The following is an 18,056-nucleotide window of genomic DNA, read 5'->3' as shown; positions in this document are numbered from 1 at the left end:
GTAAATCTCTGTTTTGCATTTGCTGCTCTGTTAGACATACTTGTGCTTGGTTATGGGGATCGGTGATGTTATCGATCTCTGCTTTATCTATTTGAAGCTTCCTTCCGATGAATGAAGTGAATTGAAGATGTCCTAACTAATACTGAGATCCTCCGTTCATCATTGTATCTTCTGCTCATTGATTGTTATGTTGATCAGGCTAGAGATTTATAGCTTGTAGCGCCATTGACGAAGGTTCATGAAAGAGATCCCGACGCATGTAATCTTCATTGTTCAAACATGCCATTGTCGCTTGAGTTTTCGGGATGAGCATCAGTGATGAGTACTTAAAATCACTACCCTTGCACTTTGATTGCCAGTGAAGAAACTTATGGGTAAATATGTTATCTGAGATGCTCTTTTCCGATCAACTTTTCGGGTTCCTTTTTATTTTTAATTTTCGAATTTTTAGTATTTGAAATTATTTTTTAAAATCTGAAATTAATAAAAAAATAATAAATTTAATATTTGTCGGAAAAGTGATCGGGGTGCACTTTGGTTCTTTCTAAATAGCTCGGGTGGCGTAACGCAAAATTTGAAAGGTTTGGAGGCACTTTGCCACTAGCTCCAAAGATGGAGGAGCAAAGTGCATTTTACTCAAAATTCTATAACATGACATCATGGAATTCTGATATTTTAAGGTTAAATTCAAGAAATTATATGAGCCAAACAAGTTCCAGTACGACTCTACTTTAGCCACTTATAGTGCGAATGACCCAAAAACAACCCGTAGTCCTGAAAGTCTCCATCTTAATCACAATTTTTTTTCCTTACAAGGAGACTCATAATTTAATATAAAGAAATAAACTTAATGATAATAAAGGTGTGGCACGAGTGATTTCATTACATGAACTGAAATTGAAACTTCTAAGTTACAAAAATCGGTCCTAAAACTTTTATGTTCTTTCACATGTCCGTTTCTCTCCTTCTATGTATGATATCAATGGGACATGTCATCTTTTTGTCATCCCCCCAGCGACTTTATAGCAACTTGTCCTTCTCCCCACATATATATACTGCAAGTTCCTCCCAGCAAAAGTTTTTCAGCCATTGTTAGAGGAAGGATAGAGAAGAAAGTGATGATGAAGCAGCCGCAGCCGAGGGCAGTGGTGGTCGGAGGGAGCATAGCAGGAGTGTCGTGTGCCCACACGCTTGCCTTGGCTGGCTGGGATGTCGTAGTCCTTGAGAAGTTGCGCGGGCCTCCAACTGGCAGCTCCACTGGCGTTGGTGTCGGTATAGACCCTCTCGTGCAGCGGATAATTGGATCGTGGCTCCGGAAACCAGGCAGCCTTCATAATATAAGCTTGCCGCTGACGGTTCATCAGGTAAAACTTCTCCACAGTCTACGCTTACTCAGTTTGACAATCATCCTGACCTTTTCGGAAATTTAAATTTGCACCCTGAAGTCTGACAAAGTGATCATTTTTGCCCTCTGAGGTCTCAAATTTTCGTCCTACAATGTACCATTGCATTAACTTGATCTACCGGTGCCACGAAGAACATAGTATGGCATGCACACGAGCTCTCCACCACCGTTTCTTTAAAGAGTTGATTGCTCTCGACTGAACTGAGCTTTTCCATTGGGATATGTAATTTCACTCTTCTCTATTTGTGCAATACCGAACCAAACCAAGCAATCAGTGATAGGAAGATCAGCAAAATCCTCACAAGAGATGAACGCTTCAACCACATTGCAGTCCACTGGGCAGACATCCACGGCCTTCTCTATAACTCGACCCCGCAACAGGTTCTCTTCCTCTGGGGCCACCTTTTCCACTCTTTCTCCGTGTCCAACAACAAGAAATCTGTCAAGGTTAAGGCCAAGGTTCTTCAGAGTGGAGAAACCATCGAAGTCGATGGGGATTTGCTTGTCGCCGCTGATGGTTGCCTCTCTTCGGGAAGCCAGAGTTTCCTTCCGGACCTCAAACTAAGGTTGGTATGTGGAGGTTTACGACGTGGTTAAAAGTCTGCAATCTTTCGGAAAGTAGCGTGGTATCGATGCTGTTCATGTGCTTTCTCTCTGAAGCAGGTATTCAGGTTACTGTGCTTGGAGAGGAGTATTTGATTATTCTGGGATTGAAGATTCCGAAAACATGAAATGGATCAGAGCAGTGTACCCTGGGCTCGGGAAATGCTTGTGCTTTGACTTGGCACCAGGAACTCACAATGCCTTCCCGAACAAACGAATTAACTGGCTCTGGTATATCAATCAGCCCGAACCCGAGCTGAAGGTAGTCCCTCTTCTATTCCTGAGATCTTTCCATGAAACTCAATCTACTAAAACTCTTTTGGTTCGGTTTGGCTAGTTGATCACCGCAATCTAGTTGTGATGAAAGGGCACTTCAGTTACGATGAAAGCAAGAGACGACATGATCGGGAAGATGCAACGTGTAAAATACCCACTTGGGCCTACACGGACTTGAGCCCATCTGCAACCTAAAAGTTTAAGCTTATAGGTTACTGGACCCAAGTCTCATATAAGCTTGTGGTTTCTTTCTCAATTTTTAGATGTGGGACAACATATCTCAACACCCGCCCTCACGTGGCAACGTGTGGTCCAACACGTGCCACGTGCCTTAAACACCCGCCCTTAACAACTGACTCGAGCCGGGCACTCTCTTCCGTGCTCGGGCAAGGGGGGACAAATACCAAACTAGCCTCGAGCTCCACACTCGGGCCTAATTAGAGATGCACCTTTAGCTACCTCGAAACTGGACCGGGCCACTCTTGGGCCTGACTAACATGAGGCGCACTCTTGGCTACCTCGAAATCAAATCTGGCATGGTGTGAGCCCACATGAGCGCGCAGAAGCATAACCCGCTCTGATACCATGTAAAATACCCACTTGGGTCTACACGGACTTGAGTCCATCTGCAACCCAAAAGCTTAAACTTATAGGTTACTGGACCCAAGCCTCATATAAGCTTGTGGTTTCTTTCTCAATTTTTCGATGTGGGACAACATATCTCAACACAACGAGAAGCGCAAAAAGTTTGGCCCCTAGCCTTTATCGAGGTCATAAAACTAACCAAGGAGCCTTTCATGAATGTCAAATACGACGCCGACCCACTAGATGAGATATTCAGGGACAATGTTGTGCTGGTTGGGAATGCAGCCCACCCCACGACCCCACACTGTGCTTGGAGCACCAACATGTCGATCCTAGACGCAGAGGTGCTGGGCCGGGTGCCTCAGGAGGTATCCTGGGAACCTGCGGTGCGTGCTTCGTGAGTACAAGGCAATAAGGTCACCAGTCACTTCCGCGCAGGTCCTCAAGTCAAGGAGAGTTGAGATGATCAAGCAGGGCTTGAAGGTTGCTGGGTGTGACGAATTATTCGACCCAAGCAGGGCTAGCTTGGAGGAGCGTGAGGAGCTGGAGCCGAAGACTATGCCTTTCACAAGTGATGTTCCATTGCGAGGAACGGAGGCACTGAGCTCTCTCTGACAAACTCATCTGTACGTTGGTCGGAGCCTTCATATCAAGCAAATCCCGTGTTTCACTGTCCGATCTACTTCCATTTTCAGGCCAACGCGACTCACAGAAGTTGTTGCGGTATTGATTTGGATTGCAGGGGAATTGGAATAGAGAACCTTTCAATCATTTGAAGATGTCATGTATAAACTCACTATATATACAATGAATGTAATTCTTTGCTTTTGATCCAGGTCGAGGCAAGGATTTCATCATGAGTTGAGCTCCACCTGTTTGAGATGCTGCAGCAATGATCTATAAATTCTTTTATGCGGCAAAAATTTTGCATATGCTCACCCACCTAGGAACTCTTACGGTGCGTTTGGCTTCAGAATTAAAAATAACTTTGATTTTGATTGTAAAAAATGACAAATGAGATGGGATTATAAATTTGACTTAGGAAACGTGTGTTTTTGTTGTGTAGTGTGTTCAGTTAAAGTTAAAGTTCAAATTTTTTACTTGGAAAATATGTATTTTTATTGTGTAGTGTGTTGAGTTAAAGTTAAAGTTAAAATTTTTGTGATTTTAACTCTGAAATCAAACAGAATATATAGTAAGATCATTAGATAAGCTCACAGATCTTTCTAGTGTGTTTGGTTTTAAAGTTAAGCAGAGTTGAGTTTTGATTTTAATTGGATTGTAATGATTGTGTCGTTGAATTATGATAAAAAAGTGTGAAAAAATAATGAATCGTTAAGAAAATTTAATATTAAAAATTAAATAAATGAAAAAAAGTAATAATTATATTATTGACTTTTTATTGTGTAGTGAATAGCATTGTTATCAGAACCGGACCGGACCGGCCGGTTCGACCGGTCGGATCGGGAACCGGCACCATGTCCGGTCCGGTTCGCCTAAAAACCGAAATGGCAACTTTGAACCGTTGGACCCATTGAACCGGCCGGTTTTAAGCAAAATTTCATTAAACCGGCCGGTTCTATGGGTTTCCTATTTAATATAAAAATTGGTTGGTTGTGTAAAGATTTGAACTCATGACCTCTTACTTTTCATATTAGCATACTACCAACCAAGCCACCACCACCTTTTTGTTCTTTTAACTCTACTTTTAAGTACTTATTAAAATAAAATATTTATTTTGAAGTAAGAAATATTAAATATATAGATACTTTCTTATACTATTATTATATTTCTTTAAAATCATCATACTTTTATCTTAATTATCATAATTTTTTTAATAATATGAATATTTATTTTATTTTAAATAAACGAGCGGTCCGACACATCGAACCCCCGGTTGGACCCATAAACCCATGACCCCGTATCCCTTCCGGTTCATCATCCGGTCCGGTTCTGATAACACTGGTGAATAGAGTTAAAATTAAAATTAAAATTTTAAAAACCGACCCTAAAACCAAATGGGCTTCCGATCTCTGGAGATTACCGAAGCGTCAAAATATGATCGTGTAATTTTCGTTATGGTAAGCAGAAGAGTGGAGGTGCAGTATGGCCAGTGAAAGTACTCGATATAGCATTCACTCGGGCTGGGCCAGCAGGTTTTTCGGCCCTGTGACTTACCAAGCCCTGCCGTGCTGCACTTGAAAAGACCCTAGAACGCTGTCCAACGGTCCAAGCCCACCCGTAGCTCAGTCTAAAGCCGAGTCAGTTAAAATCGTGAACCGATGACATCCGCCTCTAGCAGCCATTCAGTTCAATTCCGATTAAGATCCGGGATAAACTGTAATTGTAGCTCAGACATGATTGCGCCATGTCTTTCGGCAAGGCATGGCCACGTTCAGCACAAAAGAATGAAGAAGAAATCGAACCCCGGAAAGATTCGCGATAATTCAAAGAGTAATTGTTCGTTGAGCAAGCCCGGTCTTGCAACATGTATTATGATGTCTGGTGCTAATGTCAGCATAGCTTAGTAACATGTCTGGGTCTTTCACCTCTCGTTGGTTCCATTGTCGTGTACCCAAAGATTCCTATACATTTTGCTCCTGTGTCTTTAGCTGATAGAAACAGAGGACCGTCTGTCGTCCGGGCAAGGCGATGGAGGGGATGAAGATGCCCAAGGCAGTGATCGTTGGGGGCAGCATAGCGGGGCTGTCGTGCGCCCACGCGCTCCGACTCGCCGGCTGGGAGGCGGTGGTGCTGGAGAAGTCCGGCGAGCCACCAAACAAAAGCCCCACCGGAGCCGGTCTTGGGCTTGACCCCACTGCCCGGCAGTTTATCGAATCGTGGATCAATCAGCCTGAGCTTCTGGACCATCTCACTCTTCCTCTATCCATTGATCAGGTCCACTCTTAATCTTCAACTGTGGAGGTTAATTTCGTGTTTCCTGCGATAGTCAGTCTCAGTTCTTTTTATTTCTGGTAGTCCATGGTTCTGATAAATCTTTGGTATAATTAGCTCTACGGAATGCAAATTCTGGCGGCGACGTCGCAACAATGTTGATATCGAGTGTTTAGGCATTGGGATCATTTCGCAATAATGGTCTTCAGTGAACCTCTTTTAAGCACATTTCGGTATTCAAGCCGGGAAGGGAGAATCAGTTATGTTTTCCGGAAAAGAACTTGTGCATTCCGTAAGTCATGTAATGTGGCCTATGACTGTAACCAGCTCATTGAGGCCACCGCTGGGGTGCCACCGGGGCCACGGCAAGCTGTGGATAAGGCAGGGCTGCTTGCTTACAGGCTGAGCTTTGAGGCATATCCGATCAAACAGAAGATGTTTTTACCGCTGTTCAATTGAACATTAGAAAGTGAACCACTACAGATAATACACACTTTTTCCACGAAGGATCGGGGCCTTAATGAAGAGCTTGGTGCTTATCTTGATTTTGCACTTAAACATGTTTCGGTTTTTTCGTCTCAATTCTCTTTGCAGAACGAAGCAACAGATCCAGAGAAGAAGGTGAGTTGGACCCTGACTAGAGATGAGGACTTCGGCTTCCGAGCAGCACACTGGGCTGATCTCCATGGCCTTCTGCACGCTGCTTTACCACCGGAGACCATAAAGTGGGGCCACCTCTTCCTCTCTTTCGCCCTCTCCGATGACAGGTCCGAGGTCAGTGTGAAGGCCCAAGTCCTCCATACGGGCGATACGGTTGAGATATCTGGGAACTTGCTTGTTGCAGCAGACGGATGCCTCTCCTCCATCCGGCAGACTTTCCTTCCCGAGCTTAAATTGAGGTTCTCCATAGTCTCACTCGTGGATTCTCAACCTCGAAAATGATTGGAAAGGAAATGTTTCTTCGTGATCTCCCGAGTTGATAATGTTCTGCAGGTACTCAGGTTATTGTGCTTGGAGAGGGATTCTCGACTTCTCAGGACAGGAGGATTCAGAAACAATAATCGAAATCAAGAAGGCTTATCCTGATCTAGGGAAGTGTCTGTACTTTGATCTTAGTTCCGGGACTCACAGTGTGCTTTATGAGCTCTTGAACAAGCGGCTTAATTGGATATGGTACATCAATCAACCCGAGCCAGAACTGAAGGTGGAAAATTCTCGAAGTCTTTATTATACGCATTCAGTTGATGAATCTATTATGTACACTTACGGGATATCTCTTATTAGTTGCAGAAGAACTCAGTGACGATGAAAGTAAACCGAGAAATGATCGAGAAGATGCACCAGGAAGCAGAGAAAGTGTGGCGCCCTGAGCTCGCGAGGCTTATGAAGGAAACGAGCGATCCCTTCATAAATGTCATATACGACGCTGACCCTCTGGAGAAGATTTTCTGGGACAATGTGGTTCTCGTGGGAGATGCAGCCCATCCTACGACTCCCCATGGTCTCAGGAGCACCAACATGTCGATATTGGATTCCGCGGTGCTGGGAATTTGCCTCAGGAAATGGGGATCAGAGAATCTGAGGTCGGGTATCGAGGAGTACCAGAAGGTTCGGATTCAAGCAACTTTGAAGCAGGTCTTGCATTCGAGAAAACTCGGGCGGTTAAAGCAAGGACTACCTCTAGACAACGGCAAAAACTTTGATCCAAGGAAGTCGGGTCCTAAGGAGTGGGAAGAGCTTAAGCAGAAGAACATGCCCTTCTTCAATGGTGTTCCCTTGCCAGACTACTCAGTGTGATGCTTTTTTCACCAAGACTTAAAAAAGAAAGATGATGAGTAATTTAAGACTTCCACACATAATTACAATTTTTTCAAATTTAAAGTAAAATGCCAAAATTTATTCACTTTTATTTCTAGAGATTACAAGTTGTTTTCAGCCTATTCGCTGAAATTATTCCTCGCTCGGGTATGGCCTTAATTCCAACCACGAGGTACTTCACTTTTACCATCACAGTTATTAAAGAGCAAGGAAACAATTCAGCTAAGAAGATATACTCAATTATAGCAAAAGGGGCAGTCTAACACTGGACAGAAGGCAGCACAAACCGGCTTACAACCTCATAACAAAGAGTAACTAATACAGAGTTTAGCAGGGATACAAATTATGATGAATTCCTCAATGGGGCAGCTCGGGAATTGACAATTTACACGGTTTTTGAAGGCCAAGTAGCTTGAGCTGACATGATGATCCCGACAATCACGCCAAACAACCCGAGAGCACTCCCAAAGATCTCAATCACAAGAATCTTCACGAAGAGTGAGGAGTTCTGGGCATCGGAGAGAGCACAGCTGCTTCCAATTATTCCCACACAAAGCCTACAAAACACATTGCTTATAATTGATTGGGACTGAGAAGACAGATGGATCAGGAAGAAAGATCAAAACTCGAAAATGAAATAGTCAATGGTCAAGAGAAGAACCCGCAAACAAGGTTTGCAAAGCCGACAATGATCCCAGAGGCAAAGATTGCATATCCTGCTCTAAGGGACTCAGGCGCATAAATTTTTGATGCAGGGACGCTCTCCAACTTGGTTTGTAAGATAATCGCCACAATGACACCATAAATGGCAACAGCCTCGCAAAAGATTACACTGCAACAACACTAAGGTAAGCGCCAATTTGCGGTACTAGGGACATTACATCAAACGGATACTGTAAGCAGTGCAAAGTGCCTGCAGCAAAAGGCGCTTTCACATACATGATCGGTGAAAGAATGCATAGATCACACGTATCAAGATGTAAACCTCAATGTAACAGTTTGAAGTCACAACAAAGATAGTAGCGTAAGACTATAAATCCAACAACTTTTGATATGAGACTCGTCGTTACACACTATGAGCACTCATCATCATCGCTGAATAAGATCAAGAACCATGAAACTTAAAGTCACCAAGAGAAATTGCAAATTCATCCAAACAGACCAAAATGAATAGGAACTGGAGATACAGGAGCTGGATAAGAAAAAGAATATTCACAGAAGATCGCCATCAAGAAAAAAGAGGAGGAAGAAAGTATGCATTCGTGCATCAATCAGCCATGAAGAGCTCTAGAATAGATGGTTTCTACATGGGCTTTAGTACAAGCTCTAGAATCCAAACTCTGTTTTTCCTCGATTTTCCCGACTCACTCTACTGAATGTGAAAAAATGCCAATCCTTTCATCAAAATAAATCACCAAGGACAAACGAAAGCTATATTTCATGGATATCGCCGGAAACGAAGGAAGAAGTTCAACTACACACCCTTCTTTCTGCTTCTAAAAGTCTTAAAATCAAAGCTTTAACCGACCATGAATTTTTTAATAACATAGCATCAGCGGCTCTAAATCCAATAGCTGAAATTGATCAGCGAAGGAAGCTGATTAGATTAATAGAACACGAAATATGACGACACTAGTCGTATTCGCTGGCAACGGAATTCAACATAAGAAGCACAACCAATCAACCTTTCTAATGGAATAGCCACCAAATTTAACAGAAGTGTGAGAACAATGTCGAAGTTGGATACCTGATGAGATTCTTCGAAGTAATCCGCGGGGCCTTAATTGCAGCACCGATCAAGCTGCTTCCGGTGATGTAAATCCCCCTAGCCAAATCAACACGACAACAAAACAGCAACTTCTCAGCTCACAATGCTCCAATGAGACGAACCGCGCACGTATAATCAAACAGGCGGAGTGCGTGAACGAGTGATGGCGGGCAGGAACGAAGGCGCAAATACAGGGCTATATGTGGCGTACCAGGCGGCGCCGAGGACGGACACGCCGATGGCGACGGCGATTCCAACGGCGGAGAACGTGTAGGGCGAGATTTTCACCAGCGCGTGAGACCAAGAGGCCGCATCACCCACCGCTGAGCCTGCCATCGCTGTGGATTCCGATCCCGGATCTGGATCCGGCGAAGGTCAGAGGGCTTCGCGTGATCTGCCTGGCGTCGTCAGTGAGATTGAAGCTTCGTCGTTTGGATTTTACTGGCGATGGTGTGTGGGGGGGTGGTGGTGGTGTTGGGATTCGCCACCGATGATTGATTTCGTCACAGGAGGGGGAAGAAGGAGGAAGAAGGAGGACCCAAATAAGGTGGGCTTTGTCCTTCCAGAGTGGGCCCAAGCCCAGTGCTCAGACTCCCGGCCCGTTAACAAGCCCATTGTGGTGTCGTAGGCCCAACAGCAGCTTTGTCACGATCTTGTCATTTTTGCAACAAACTAGGCTGGTCTATATGATCCTCGTGCCCATGCAACATTGTTCCCATCACAACTCAAATTCCTCGTTCTGTTTTTTATATATACCGCTACCAGACGTAATATCGTGGTAAACTTTTAAAGATATCCCGATCACGCTCTTGGCCTTGCCTAAGAAATGGCGGAAGTGAATTACATCTGCAAGCGGACGGTTGTGAGCACGAAGCCCGTGCAGCCTGGAAAGTCCCACCCACTGTCGGTCCTAGACCGCCTGGTGGAGCCCAGCAGGCACGTCATGGTCGTGTACTACTATCGGACTGACCGGTCTAGGGAACGGCTCGGGGAAGTGACGCAGAAGCTGAGGGAAGGCCTTGCAGAGGTCCTCACGTACTTCCCGCCCGTGACCGGGAGGCTGGTACGGACGGAGAGCCGAGGGAGTGGTGAGGGCGGCTGGTCGGTGAAGTGCAATGATGCAGGGGTGAGGATGGTTGAGGCAAGAGCCAAGGGGAGTGTTGAGGATTGGTTGAGGAATGTGGACTGGGAGAAGGAGAAGAGGCTTATCCATTGGGAGGAGATGTACCACAAGCCTTATTTTTGGTCTACTTTCTATGTCCAGGTAATTAAATTCTCGACAGAGCTCGTGCATCAGATCGTTCGCCATCTAATGAAACATCGGCTATTTTCTTATTTGCCAACAACAAAACTAAGTACTTGTAAACATGTTACGGTGTCCTCTGTAGCTTACGGAATTCGAAGGGGGCGGATACGCTATTGGCCTGAGCTGCTCCCACCTCCTTTCGGATCCTATCTGCGCAACCGTGCTCATAAAGGCTTGGGCAGACGTGACCCTGCGCGGGAAAATGACCAGTCCCCCTCTGTTCCACCAACTGCCGGCTCATCGACCAGGAAGCAGAACCCCGAACAAGGACCCTTTCATCAACTTATGCAGCCAACGTCCGACCTCCACGAACCAATCGGCAACTTCTTCGGCAAGTGTCCACGGCAAGCACAAGACCATCTCACTTTCATTTAGTGATCAAATGGTGAGGTCATGCGTGGCCTCGGCCCAAGCCCATGCAGGTGGTCCCAGCCCATCACCGTTCGAGGCACTAGCTGGGCTTATTTGGGCCGTTGTGAGCAAAATCAAGGGACGAAGGGACGGGCTTGTGGGCCTCACCATGGGCCTGGATATAAGAAAATTGTTGGGCCTAGATGATGGGTTCTTTGGGAATTGCATGGTCTACAGTCAAATTCAACCGAATTCTGAGGAAAATTGCCTATTGGCAGCTGCTATGGCTATTCGAGAGGAGAAGGCCAAATTTGAGAAAGAAAAGGTCATGGATTTAATAGAATGGCTAGAGGACAATGATGGGAGCAAGCCCACTCAACAAACGCTTGCCTGTTCTGACCTACTGTGCCTGAACTTGGAATCAATCGACCCCCGTTGGGCTATATTCGAAGACGGGTCCTCCCCAATCCAGACGAGTCTCTACATAGAGCCGACATGCGACAGAGGGCAGTTCTTGGTCCTTCCATCCCCTTCTGAAGACGGCCCGTTGAGCAGGACGGTTATGATAAAATTGCCAAGGGACGAGGCCGATAAGTTGTTGGAAGATGATCTCATCCTTCAATTTGCCCCAACTGTTCTAATGGGAGTATAAGCAGAGACGAAGCTTGAGCATGGACAATCTCTTACATAAAAAAAAAAAAAAAACTAAAATCTATTACTATATGTTCTCTGCTTATGCAAAGATGGATCTACCTTTCATTGCCGAGGAAAATCTAGTAGGAAAAATCTCATATATTAATATATCTAATTTTATTAATTTATCAGTTTAAACTTTTGAATTTTATGTGAATTGATGTACTTATTAATGTAGTTAATGAGAAACTCGAAATGCTTGTAAGTAGAATAACTAATTCATCTATATAGCCTTATTTTGTGAGAGTGTCGGCCAAACAAATTTGAAAGATAAAATATAGATTTGAGGAATATATTTGGTTCCGGGGTAGAACCATTCCTACCCCTATTGAGGCCGTTGTTTCATTACTGGGTCCGCTCGTGAGTGTTGATAAAAAGAACTTTATTTTTCCGGTTACAAAGGAGGCTCATGGATTTAGTACAATGAAATATAAATTCCAATAGGTAATAAGGCAGAAATAGTTACGTAGTCCCCAGTATCGAATATAAAACATTTTGGTTAACAAATGAATGCGTATGTCGTTGCATTACTGTTGATCAAACAATTTCGAAAGATTAAAATCAAATTGTTCCTTCTCGGGATCAAATAACTTTTCATAGACTTTGCAACAAAAACGCATGACCCTTCATTAGGGCAAAGGTTGATATAACTTTTTTCAAAAGGAGCAGACAAGCAGTATCCTGAATTTAAAAAAGAAATACAATAAAATTAAAATAAAATAGAAAAGATCTCATAAACAATTGCTTCATGAAGCTTTCATGTCAATGTTTGTGCTCTTTTTGGAGTTACATAATCTTAGCATATTCCATTTTCTTCATGGATGGAATCAAACCATGTTTTTCGAGCCAAAAATAATGGCAATAATCACAAAAAATAGAAAACGGCACACCATGGAATATGCTCAGACTAAAGCTAAAGAATTTATTGTCTGGCCTCTCCTTATCAAAACAGAGATGTAATTTTTCTGATTCTCTTTTGAAAAAAATTTCAAAAAAAGTCATAGATAAACTTTACATATTTTCGTATACTGTCAGTTGATCCCATTGAACCGATGCATTCTTATACTGCAAATACCACAGTTTGCATGTACATACTGAAGGCATCTGCTTCGAGGAGGTATGTTCGTCTTTAATTCTTTAATTATGTACCCATATCACTAATCACAACGATATCCGGATACGTGCAACCGTGCATGCACTATGCATCATGGATGATGAAACAACTGTACTAATATAAATAAATATATGCAGGGTATAAATTGGTTTGATGGAGAAAGCCTATCTGCTTCCCGACACAAAACAAGTTGGGTTGATTTGCCCATTCCAGATTTTCATTCGTTCATTCATTCCTTGCTTTGTTGAAAGTGAACACGCATGGATTTAATTTACATTCCGTAATTCATTCCGTTGAGTGTTTAGAATAATAATCTATTTCCACATCAAAAAAATGGAAAATAAATCCTTAAAATTTCAAGAAATTAGAAACCACAACTTATCAATTTTAACTTCTATTTTTTTTATAACGTCAATTTTAACATTTTTATTGAATACGAGTTCAATTGTTTATAAGCCCAGTAAAAATTTAACATGATTTTAGAGAGGGTCACGCTTTCTTGTTGGATCGCATATATATATATATATATATGATCTGAACATTGAATTAAACCATCACAACAGTTTAATTAACATGGCCTTCTGTCCGACCATAAATTTGTAGGAATCCGACGACATAAATTAGGAATTATTACTCAATCAGAAGTACAAGGTTTTGTCTTTGATTGCAAGAGCAAACTAACTCCAAAATTGGATTTGTATGCGAGAAGATAAAAAATATAATTAGCTAGGATAAAATAAACAATTTTGTAGGGATCTAAATCAACAAAAATATGCTTCCCACTCTAGATTCCTGTCTACGGCATTTTGCAATGCGCCAAAAATAGGATAGAACTTTATTTTCATTGGACTTCCGAAAAGTCCAATGTTAATGCTTGTTTTGTTCTTGTCCAGAGATAGTCAACCTTCAAAAGCTTTTTATAATCAATTAATAATTAGAATCATGATTGTTTGTAATTAGCTTTCACTAGTACAGACAAATTTCATCAAACCAACGGCAAGTATAAACCCCATTTTTGCTAAAAAAAATTATAATATACCCCGTCTCAAATGTCAAAATTCAAATTAAAAGATTGCGCTGCAGCTCGTTCTTAGCCAAGGTGAGCTCAACTTCCCCACTGGCACGAACACCTTTGGAGACCACTCATAATGCGATCGCCTTCACAAAATATGTATATATATATATATATGCATATATCCATTATTCGCGAAGACAGAGGCACTTGGTCCCATGAGTTGTGCAGTCATATGAAATCCGAAATAATAAACCTTCCTCATTATTAAAAAAAAACTCATTAGAAATTAATTAATAAAGCTCTAAGAGTAATCCAAAAAATAAAAAGAAATACAAATAGCAGTAATGGAATTTCTGAACATATGATTTTTCATTCAAACAATATAATTATACAGATCACATCCATATATACATCTATATATATTTACCAACAGAAAATACGTGGCATGAAATGAAGAGATCATGGGATGGAATTGAATGCATAATCAAGGGACAGTTCATTGATCCTCCAAGCAACCTTATTATATTTAATATGAACTTTTTTTTATAGGTATATTTAATATGAACTTAGATGCATGCACGTATCTCTCCAATAATTTTAATGGTCGCATTACAATTATTGGGTTCATATACACATAAATATACATGATATACATATTTATATGTATATATTATAACGCCGGCAGACTATCACCGGATCCCCAGGGATTTTGCACACATGGGAGATCTAATTTTTCCTATTTTGGTGGGGGCAAAAGTTTTGTAAAAATGGATTAATGGCATACTACTGCTCTTATTTAAAATAAGTGATATTTCACGACTAATTTTTCAATTTCTGATTACAAAAAAAACCCATGAGTCCAATATTAAAATAGAAATTCTAATAGTATAGCTAATAAGAGTCTCATAATGAGTATCGAACATAAAAAATTTTCTTTTTACCATGCAAAATCGTACTCTACTACACTACATCCTCTTTTAGCAATTTGTCAATTTCGAGCTGATAATCTTACAACAATGCAAAAGTGAGGAATATTTTTTTAACACCTCAACTTCCATACTTTTTCAAATAAGCATTATTCATCGTCAATTTTCAGAAAATACTGTTTATGTGTTATTATAAAATTCACTGGGATATAGAGGATGATGCGAAACACGATATGGTGTATGTTATCATACGATCGAACCGCTTTGATATGAAATTCAAGTCCATGCGCCCATCCCTATGGATAACATACCCCAAACAATTTTCAATATGCAAGTCGCATTCAACTTGTATATGACATTGAAAAATCCTATGTAGGGATATCCGATGTAATCTACAATTTGCTAAAGATAATACCAAATACGATCGATATCGTCCTAGCTAATTATATAATGATAACAAATTTTATTAGTGTTGTCCTAATTAAATTAATAATATTGCGGACCACAGATCGTTCTATCAAAAATTTTCTGTTAGTCACCACACACGAAATATATATACCACAAAAAAATCAGTTTTTCTCCCAAAGAAAAATAATAAATGTATATATTAATGACAATAATATAGTCAAATTAAGGCCTGACATGAACTTTGATTAATGAAGTAATCAAAGACGTCAAATATATCACTTCCATTTATTCAAACAGCTAAGACTAAGAGCCAAGCCTAACAAATCTTTTCGAGCAGAATTTGCTTCTTTTTTTTTTTGTATCATCAATTATTCAATTAATTTAATATAAATTATTACGAAAATGCTCAATAAGAGTTGACCATTCCTCTTCTAGAAGCTTTATTAACATTTATTACACACGATCCTGCCCCCAGTATCCCTCTCATTAATTAAATTGTTTTTCTCGTTGTGCATGTCCATGAAGATCAAAACACACCAAATCTCAATCTCAAATTGAAGATATATTTATACGACTATGTATATATCCATATAGGAAGGGTATTGCAAATAACTCCATCTGATCATAGATATATTTGTCCATCGGGATGGGCCAAAGTTGCTACCTCGTCTCAGGTTCTGAGATGACTAATGTTCATTCCAGACGAGGACGAGATCGACTTAATTAATTAACTCCAATTACTCTATACGATTATTTGGGTCAAAGCAATATGTAAGTTAGAGTTTTTGATAACGAAATATATGAGACCTCTCAACGCCTTCGGACTATGCAAAATTCCTTTGACCAAAATCATCTTTTATTTTTGTTTTTCTTCCTTAAAATTTCCGTTTGACTTTCACATCAAAAAAATTTCCGTTGACTTTTGGTTAAGTTCTTCAAGGTCAATCAAATCCAGAAAGCAAAGAATTATAGGATTTGATCTTCCGCCAAAAGAAGATTTACCTTCCCATGTCCATGTGATGTAGGTTGTACGTACGGATAATGTGTTCCCAGTTTTAAGATTTGGATTGCTTCCATCGATGATCAATGACGAGAAATCTCGATTCATTTCTTCAAGAAATTATAAAATACATGCATATTAATTACAGTCTTAATATTGCTGGAGGCAAACAGCTTTTAGGAAAACGCGTGTTATCGTATGTACATCAATATAGATTTCCTTTTCCACGATCCACGCTCATCTATGTTGCAAAAAACGCGTTGTCTTTATGATTGGGAAGCACTCAACACTTACAAGATTGTCCGCTCACGTAATCCCGATACGTTAATGCATTTCGGATGCACTTCGAGATTAGGGTATTGTATCTATTTTTTAAATCGATAATTAGGGTACTTAAGTTATGAATGATGAGATGTAACGAATTATACTCCCTAATAAACCGGCTGTGGTGAATATACAATTAGTGTGGGCGGTGGATTTTCTTTGTTTTCGGGATATGTTGTTATGCATGTGGCTCGTGTCTCATCTAATTTGATATACCCTAAAACTCATTTTTTTAGCAAATTAAGTTAAATAAAGTTATTCCTACCATATTTTAATTGTTATAATGTGTAGAATAATATAAATATACTGAAAGAATATTTCCTCATTTATAACCAAACGCTTATTATATGTATGTATAGGCGTAGTTTAAAATTAAAATACTTGTATATATAGCAAGGGCAGCGATTCTCTAGGATTTCATAAGATTATAATTTTATAAGTGAAATACACACGAAGGAACATGTTGCAGTACAAATCGTTTGTGTTTTTCGAGTCGTATCTTGTTTGTCAGATTGATTATAAGATATAGTTTCCGTTATCCAATGTGAAAAACCTTTATATTTCCCATTTCTTAAACAATGTATGATTGTTTTATAAGATCATCGTTCAGGAAAATGAATCCGTAAAAGGGCAATCAAATATATCTCTTTCCTAGCTTCTTGAATTCGAAAGATTTTCTATGTTTTCTGTGACTGATTCGACGCTCTATTCTCCCGTTCCTTAGATTAATTTTTTTCTTTAGTGTGGTTAGGAATTGGTATACCAGGACCTAGGAATTCTAATATTTGATGTTAGTGTTGTTGAAAACTTCAAAAGAAAAAAATTATGCGAAGGTTTTTTTATAATGAAATTATTTGTATTAAACACTCCTTGTTGACATTCTTGGTTAATTATTAGTTCAATACCTGAATACCCTTGTGTCATTAATGCCTCCTAATTTTGATCACTTATTTTTCTATTCCAATTTTGTGAAAATCTCACATCTTCTTTTGAAAGTATATACTGTCGATGAAACTATAAGATGTCACCGATCCCTCATTCAAGCATCGATTTGATTTTTGTTTTCTGTACATAGTGAATGTGCTTATTTTCGATGAAACTAAGAAGTGCCAATGATCCCCTGTTCAAGTGTCAATCTGACCATGGCCAAGAGATGATCCTTGTCGATGAGTTTCAAACTCCTACACTACATGTAAAGTCTGTCCACATAAAATACTTGTCAACAACATCGTGCCTCATAGTTAAATATATTAATTTCTTTGACCCCAAAATAATGATTCTTTGGTTAAGTATAGAATCTTAATGATTCAAATTTTCGTTGGGTCCCTGCAATTATTTTAGTGGAAAGATTTGCTTGTCCTGAGCTGTTTCCTCTGTTCTGAGCTCTCATTTCGATACCATGCAGTTGTGTCCAATCTATTTAATAAACATTATCTATCATGTCCATTAATATATATACATACATAATATAATATATCTATATATATATATATTTCCCTTTTTTTTTTGCAGCCTATTTTTGGTCTGCAGAGGCATATATAAGTCACCTCCATTAGAATAACGCATAAA

General features: G+C 40.4%; 4 protein-coding genes and 2 non-coding genes across 7 annotated transcripts; 5 read left to right on the top strand and 1 right to left on the bottom strand.

The window, feature by feature from the left end:
* Window positions 1-54: 54 nt before the first annotated feature.
* LOC116189692 lies at window positions 55-154 on the top strand. The gene has a single exon (XR_004152463.1). It is a non-coding gene; the product is annotated as a small nucleolar RNA snoR27 (small nucleolar RNA).
* A 152-nt stretch (window positions 155-306) lies between these two features.
* On the top strand, window positions 307-398 carry LOC116189691. The gene has a single exon (XR_004152462.1). It is a non-coding gene; the product is annotated as a small nucleolar RNA snoR26 (small nucleolar RNA).
* Window positions 399-1,121: 723 nt separating this feature from the next.
* On the top strand, window positions 1,122-2,410 carry LOC116188528 (FAD-dependent monooxygenase atmM-like). Its single transcript, XM_031517950.1, has 3 exons — window positions 1,122-1,380; window positions 1,674-1,971; window positions 2,069-2,410. The coding sequence occupies exons 1-3, from the start codon at window positions 1,122-1,124 to the stop codon at window positions 2,343-2,345; spliced, it is 834 nt and encodes a 277-aa protein (XP_031373810.1). The 3' UTR covers window positions 2,346-2,410.
* Window positions 2,411-5,239: 2,829 nt separating this feature from the next.
* On the top strand, window positions 5,240-7,667 carry LOC116188525 (2,6-dihydroxypyridine 3-monooxygenase-like). 2 transcript variants are annotated; one of them, XM_031517946.1, is made up of 4 exons: window positions 5,240-5,767; window positions 6,359-6,663; window positions 6,758-6,968; window positions 7,049-7,667. In XM_031517946.1, exons 1-4 carry the CDS (start codon window positions 5,522-5,524, stop codon window positions 7,559-7,561), a joined length of 1,275 nt encoding a protein of 424 aa, XP_031373806.1. In that variant the 5' UTR covers window positions 5,240-5,521; the 3' UTR covers window positions 7,562-7,667. The 2 variants fall into 2 exon arrangements, with proteins under 2 accessions (XP_031373806.1, XP_031373807.1); XM_031517947.1 differs by having other exon boundaries at window positions 5,243-5,767; window positions 7,055-7,667.
* Window positions 7,668-7,792: 125 nt separating this feature from the next.
* On the bottom strand, window positions 7,793-9,857 carry LOC116188529 (V-type proton ATPase subunit c''2). The gene is made up of 4 exons (XM_031517951.1): window positions 9,562-9,857; window positions 9,330-9,407; window positions 8,244-8,414; window positions 7,793-8,139 (listed from the first exon to the last, which is right to left on the bottom strand). The coding sequence occupies exons 1-4, from the start codon at window positions 9,684-9,686 to the stop codon at window positions 7,968-7,970; spliced, it is 546 nt and encodes a 181-aa protein (XP_031373811.1). The 5' UTR covers window positions 9,687-9,857; the 3' UTR covers window positions 7,793-7,967.
* Window positions 9,858-10,089: 232 nt separating this feature from the next.
* On the top strand, window positions 10,090-11,783 carry LOC116188524 (protein ECERIFERUM 26-like). The gene is made up of 2 exons (XM_031517945.1): window positions 10,090-10,614; window positions 10,739-11,783. Exons 1-2 carry the CDS (start codon window positions 10,177-10,179, stop codon window positions 11,657-11,659), a joined length of 1,359 nt encoding a protein of 452 aa, XP_031373805.1. The 5' UTR covers window positions 10,090-10,176; the 3' UTR covers window positions 11,660-11,783.
* The last annotated feature ends 6,273 nt before the right edge of the window (window positions 11,784-18,056 follow it).

Source organism: Punica granatum, chromosome 8 (genome assembly GCF_007655135.1).
Source record: "Punica granatum isolate Tunisia-2019 chromosome 8, ASM765513v2, whole genome shotgun sequence".
In the NCBI taxonomy this organism is placed as follows: Eukaryota; Viridiplantae; Streptophyta; class Magnoliopsida; order Myrtales; family Lythraceae; genus Punica; species Punica granatum.
This window is presented reverse-complemented; position numbering and strand designations above follow the sequence as displayed.